At 37.6% G+C, this 6,722-nt stretch overlaps 1 protein-coding gene across 1 annotated transcript in view; it reads left to right on the plus strand.

The window, feature by feature from the left end:
- Positions 1-6,722, plus strand: part of cdh12a (cadherin 12a) — a 72,390-nt gene that overhangs the window by 50,096 nt on the left and 15,572 nt on the right. The window contains exon 7 of the mRNA XM_016484377.1: positions 2,839-3,092. Within this exon, the coding sequence (XP_016339863.1) occupies positions 2,839-3,092 (254 nt within the window). The remainder of the gene's footprint in view (positions 1-2,838; positions 3,093-6,722) is intronic.

The raw sequence follows: 6,722 nt of genomic DNA on the forward strand, positions 1-6,722 counted from the left end.
AACACCTGGTATTTCTGTTTTTTTTTTCATGTGTCTAATACACACGAACAAGTTCTTTGAAAAAACATCTATGACCTTTGAAACATGTCTAGTCCCCATGCTCTATGTTGAGTAAACTCTAAAAAACACTGGGTTAAAAACAATCCAATTTGGGTTGTTATTAACCCAAGTGCTGGGTAAATCATCTAAACTTTTCTAAAATACTCCACACAACCACTGGTTTGCACGCTAACTTCCTTTATTTTCCTTTATTCATCATTTACATTCATCATTGTTTATATCGTCTTTACAGTTTTTCTCAGTCGTTTTGGTGCATTCCTCAAAACATAAATGAAATTATCAAAACTACTTGTTCAACCTCCACATCGTCTAGTCATTTGTACACATCAAAAAAGCAGTTTCTCATTCTTTTAAACAAGTTGCGATTGCTTTGGTACATTCATGCAATTGATTATGTACATTTATCTGCGGTTTCCTACATTATCAGTTGCTAATGTAATGTTGCTCAAAATGTATTATATAGTTTTCTGTGCAATAGTCTTACCCCTCAAAACATATAGTCTTTAGTTCATCGTATAAGTCATTAAATGCAAAATAGTTCATCTAGTTGTCATAAACTGTCAAGCACATTTTTTACACATTATTATTAGACTTTTTGTAAATTTGGCATGAATTGTGCAAGTGCATCTTGACTTTCACTAATGAAGAGAATGTAGATCAACCAATGATAAACCAGTTCTCTGAAATAGCTCAAAGGTGCATCTCATGAATCTTCAGTTGGAAAGCATATACTGTATAGACAGAGGACAACACAAGAGTTACAAATTCTGACAATGGACTTTCTATTTTTTTTTTTCATCTTTGTGCCTATATTTTTTTTTCCTTTTCTATATCACAATGACATTGTAATGTGTGTTTTTTTCTTGGTCAGACCACTAGTGGTCATCATTCCAGTCCCAAAGAAGTCGTCTCCATCCTGCTTCAATGGCTAAAGTCCAGTTGCACTTACCCCCATCCTCATGAAGTGCTTTGAACGGCTAGTCATGCCCCATAACAAGTCTGCCCTCCCCCCCTCCCTGGACCCCTTCCAGTTTGCATATCGGTCCAACCGCTCGACCGATGACACCATCGCCACTACCCTCCACTCAGCACTCACACACACTTTTGAGAGATGAACTAAAGATTTTGAATAAGTTACAGGCTTTTGCAGCTAATCCATTGTGTGGTGCTGTTTGTACGAATTGTTTTGAGAAATGCACATACTTTTTTGCAAATATTAAGGATGATTTGAGAAATGCTCCAAAGCGACTGAGAAAAACTTTAATAGGATATACCTATTGCCTATATTTAAACTCATTTAACAAACATTAGAAGAAATTCAACATTAAACAGAAGTAATTCATGTGTGATCGACCAGTCTCTGTTATTCTGTTTCCACCGTAACGGCGCTGGAGTCGTGTTCGGCGGGGAACTGCTAACGGACCGCCGCCCTGCGTTTCACTCTAGCCGAAACATGCTGTGACTCCATAACCTGCCAACAAACAAACAATAATCACCTGAGGACATGTTTTAACATCCAAAGTATTATATTCTGTATCTTTATGAATAAAATCGTTTATTAAATGCAAAGCATCAGGCTTTTCCATCACGTGAAAAGACCGCAACACTCCGCGGTCTACTGATTCACACCGTGCGCCTGTATGTTGCTCTGCATAAAATTGAACGATATACAGCACAGTAACGATTTTATAGATAAAATTAAATGTACACAAACCTGTATTTTACCGAAGAATGCATCAATTCAATGGCGCTTAGAACTGCTCTCTCGTGAAGAGAAGACGCAAAATCCCCGCGATAAATAACTCAACCACTGGGTTACGTCTGACCCAGGATATGAGTAACACAAATCTACCCAAACATTGGGTTGTTATGTCTGACCCAGGAGCTGCAAAACAACCCAAACACTGGGTTGTTACATTTGACCCAGGAGCTGGGTAACACAAAAACTACCCAAACACTGAAAAAATAACCCAAACAAATGCCAGCAACCCAGCATTTGGGTTAAAAAAAAAATAACCCAGGATTTTTTAGAGTGTATGGTTTCACTAATATTAAACATACATTTGCATAAAGCATCCATATTTGTCCATGCCCATGTTGAATAGAATATTAAAAACTTGAAAAGTATTAATTTAAGGTACATTTAGAACAGATAAAAATGTGCAATTAAATTGTGATTAATCACGAGTTAACTCATGACACTCATGCGATTAATCATGATTAAATGTTGTAAGCGATTGACAGCCCTAATTTATATGCAATAGAAGATATCTTATGTATAGGTTTTTTTTATCATTAGTTATTAGCATTTTTTAATATCAGCATGGATTAAAGTGAATTGAATGCTGTTGCTGAAGTTCTGAAATCTGCAGTCTGTTCGGTTGAGCTTAGCTGCCACAACTCTTTGCTTTTCAGGTGTGACTATGCCAAATTCTGCCTTTATATGGCTGAATGAGCACAGTGATGCAAGAGCCACTGGCCAAAGCCTTTTCTCCCTGCTTTCTTCTTCTCTTCCTTTATTCTCCCTCCTGTGATTCCAGGGTTGAGTGAGCGGCAGCCTTTCCTTTCCGTTCCCCTCGCTTCTGATCTCTGCATGAGCCCTCTTTGTGTAAAGCATTTTTACTTAGATCACAAGTTTTATGACCCGAATAAAGTTGGTGGTGTTTTGTTATTCTTTGACAATATAAAGCCACAAACAATTTGACATCACTTCCTCTCTGCTGCAACAAATGACAATAAAACAGAGTGACTGATGATGTCTCCTTATTCATCTTACAGCGTCTGGACTATGAGACCAGAAAGGCCTACACCTTTAAAGTAGAAGCTTCAAACGCAGCTCTTGATCATCGATTCCTACATTTGGGACCTTTTAAGGACACTGCCATAGTGAAAGTGAATGTTCTGGATGTGGAGGAACCTCCTGTCTTCAGCCGGCTGTCTTATAGAATGGAGACATACGAGGACACACCAGTGGGCATCATTGTCGGAGCCGTCACAGCTGAGGACCTAGATGTAGGCAACAGTCCTGTTAGGTATGTGAGAAGCACACAAACACACACAGATGTGGGTCAAATCGAAGCACACACACTTTTCCTCACCTTTAAATACATGTGTATATACACAACGTCCTGTGGGAATTCCTTTCAAAACCACTCTACATGAACAAGTCCAAGTATACTAGACAACATGAAACAATAACAAACCTGTGGTCCCATGGGTTTAGTCCATTGGGCAATCTTGTTTTGAGCAGAGTGTGCACTGCTTTGATTCAATCCACTCTGACAAACTTCTGGTGCAGTTTGCAAGTGTGGACCTTATTTAATGTGGCACATTTGCTTTTTTATGTCTTCATTTAAGTGCCTGAAAGTGTTAGCTACAATGTTGATGTTAAAAGCATCTGAGAGCGTGACACAATTGCATTGTCTTTATGAAAGCATTTGTTTTAATATGGAGGTACATAGATGGAGGTGGTAGTATAGAAACTCTCAGCTCTTGTTAAATATTTCACATCTTTGGATTGTCTGTTTATTATATTTAGTGTTGCATTTATAGGTTCATTTTAATTCATGTGGATTTGAATTTTTTTTTTCTCTTTCAGCAATGAGTGGTAATTATTTTGTGTAAGATATTTATTGTTATATATAGATTTATTGGGTTACACTTTATTTTAAGGTGTCCTTGTTACAGTGTAATTACATTTAAGTACTGAGTAATATTAATGAACTACATGTACTTACTATATGGTTAGGGTTAGGATTCGGGTTACTTGCATGTAATTATGCATAATATATTGTTATTATATAATAATAAGTAAATGTAACGTGTAGCAAGGACACCTTAAAATAAAGTGTTACCTTTTATTATGTTAGTTTTTGTTACATACAAAGTACTTTTTGTGGGACGGACATTAAACAAGGTGAAAGGGGCATTTCAGTATTTGTATTACTGCGCTTGTCTGTGTCTGCATATTCCAGACCAGGGGTGCCCACACTTTTTTTGTGTGGGGGATCTACTTTTCAAATGAGAAACTCACCAAGATCTACCAAGTGAACAATAAATAAATAATAAAATACATATAAAATAAATAAATAAAAAAGCTTGTTGGGATGTATCTTTATATTGCATTCATTTAATTTTTAATAAAAAAATTATAATAATGAAATAATGTTAAATTCTTAGTACCCCCGTAGAACTGTGCCTACATTTACCTAAAGCAGTGGTTCTCAACCTTTTTTACTCCAAGACCCCCTTCTCTCCAAATCAATACTGCAAGCCCAAACTTTTCTATTCACTAAAACCTTTGTATTTGTTATTACTTTTCAATTACATGTATTTTTTTTAACAAAAGATAAATTTAAATATTCCATGTTCTTTTTTGAAAACATACTTTGCAAAAATGTCACTGCAGATATTCTATACAACTTAAAAGCATGTAAAGCTCAATTATACAGTAATTTTAACTTATAAGCACAAGTCACCCTGCCATACCAAACAATACCACAGGGAGATGCCAAAGGACTGCATATAAACTACTATACGGGTCCATTCAGAATCACTAAACACACCAAAATGCAAATTAAAAATGAAACCATTCTGAACTCAGCGATCTGAAGGCAGCTCAACGCCACAGTGAATAGTTCCTCTGTCAGAATGCTGTTTGGAGCATTTAGGCTACTAGTGTGACACTGGCTTCTTTTATCCAGCCGAGAGCTGTAGTTTGCGTATCATATGCTCATACAGCGGTTTTGAACCGCCGTTAAGTCTGTAGGCTATTTCACACAGCGCGCTGAGAAACGGTTTGCTGCTCCGAAACACAGACCATCACAGAATACGTAGAGAAGTGGTGCTGTTATTTCCCTTTCATGGGAACTTCGAACTGCGTCCTCTAGGGGTCGCTATGGGGAATGCCTCGTCGTGACCCGTGTCTGAAGCATACATTGAAAAAACACCAACTCGTTGGCCGGCGACAGCCATGACGTCACTACCGGTGCGACTATAGTATAAATAGGCGCCGGGAGCACACATCATTCTCTTCTTCGTCTTCATTGACTGTTCTGTTTGAAGCATGCATTCCAAGGAAAAAGTAAGAGCTATCTCTTTCATTATGGCGAGCACTAGCAGAGCATTTAGAAGGTGTGTGCGTCCGTGTCATCACTATTTGACACCAGATGACATACACGATCTACTGTATGTGTTGTTTGTTTGGGCGAAGAGCAACTATATGGTTAGGGTTAGGATTCGGGTTACTTGCATGTAATTATGCATAATATATTGTTATTATATAATAATAAGTAAATGTAACGTGTAGCAAGGACACCTTAAAATAAAGTGTTACCTTTTATTATGTTAGTTTTTGTTACATACAAAGTACTTTTTGTGGGACGGACATTAAACAAGGTGAAAGGGGCATTTCAGTATTTGTATTACTGCGCTTGTCTGTGTCTGCATATTCCAGACCAGGGGTGCCCACACTTTTTTTGTGTGGGGGATCTACTTTTCAAATGAGAAACTCACCAAGATCTACCAAGTGAACAATAAATAAATAATAAAATACATATAAAATAAATAAATAAAAAAGCTTGTTGGGATGTATCTTTATATTGCATTCATTTAATTTTTAATAAAAAAATTATAATAATGAAATAATGTTAAATTCTTAGTACCCCCGTAGAACTGTGCCTACATTTACCTAAAGCAGTGGTTCTCAACCTTTTTTACTCCAAGAGCCCCTTCTCTCCAAATCAATACTGCAAGCCCAAACTTTTCTATTCACTAAAACCTTTGTATTTGTTATTACTTTTCAATTACATGTATTTTTTTTTAAACAGGTTCAAGATAGATTTAAATATTCCATGTTCTTTTTTGCAAACATACCTTGCAAAAATGTCACTGCAGATATTCTATACAACTTAAAAATATGTAAAGCTCAATTATACAGTAATTTTAACTTATAAGCACAAGTCAACCTGCCATACCAAACAATACCACAGGGAGATGCCAAAGGACTGCATATAAACTACTATACGGGTCCATTCAGAATCACTAAACACACCAAAATGCAAATTAAAAATGAAACCATTCTGAACTCAGCGATCTGAAGGCAGCTCAACGCCACAGTGAATAGTTCCTCTGTCAGAATGCTGTTTGGAGCATTTAGGCTACTAGTGTGACACTGGCTTCTTTTATCCAGCCGAGAGCTGTAGTTTGCGTATCATATGCTCATACAGCGGTTTTGAACCGCCGTTAAGTCTGTAGGCTATTTCACACAGCGCGCTGAGAAACGGTTTGCTGCTCCGAAACACAGACCATCACAGAATACGTAGAGAAGTGGTGCTGTTATTTCCCTTTCATGGGAACTTCGAACTGCGTCCTCTAGGGGTCGCTATGGGGAATGCCTCGTCGTGACCCGTGTCTGAAGCATAAGCTTGCCTCTCCCGTTTGGCCCAGTACTTCCGGGTATCTGTAACAGATGCTTGGAAAACTCTAAATAACTGCAGCACGTTAAGCTTTGCGCACTTTTCTCAAATCCACATAAGTGGTAAGTGTGCACGTTATGCTTTGCGCACTTTCTAAAATCCACATAGTTGGTAAGTGTGCACATTATGCTTTGCCCACTTTCTAAAATCCACATAAGTGGTAAGTGTGCACGTTATGCTTTGCCC

Source organism: Sinocyclocheilus anshuiensis, unplaced genomic scaffold (genome assembly GCF_001515605.1).
Source record: "Sinocyclocheilus anshuiensis isolate Anshui unplaced genomic scaffold, SAMN03320099.WGS_v1.1 scaffold3210, whole genome shotgun sequence".
In the NCBI taxonomy this organism is placed as follows: Eukaryota; Metazoa; Chordata; class Actinopteri; order Cypriniformes; family Cyprinidae; genus Sinocyclocheilus; species Sinocyclocheilus anshuiensis.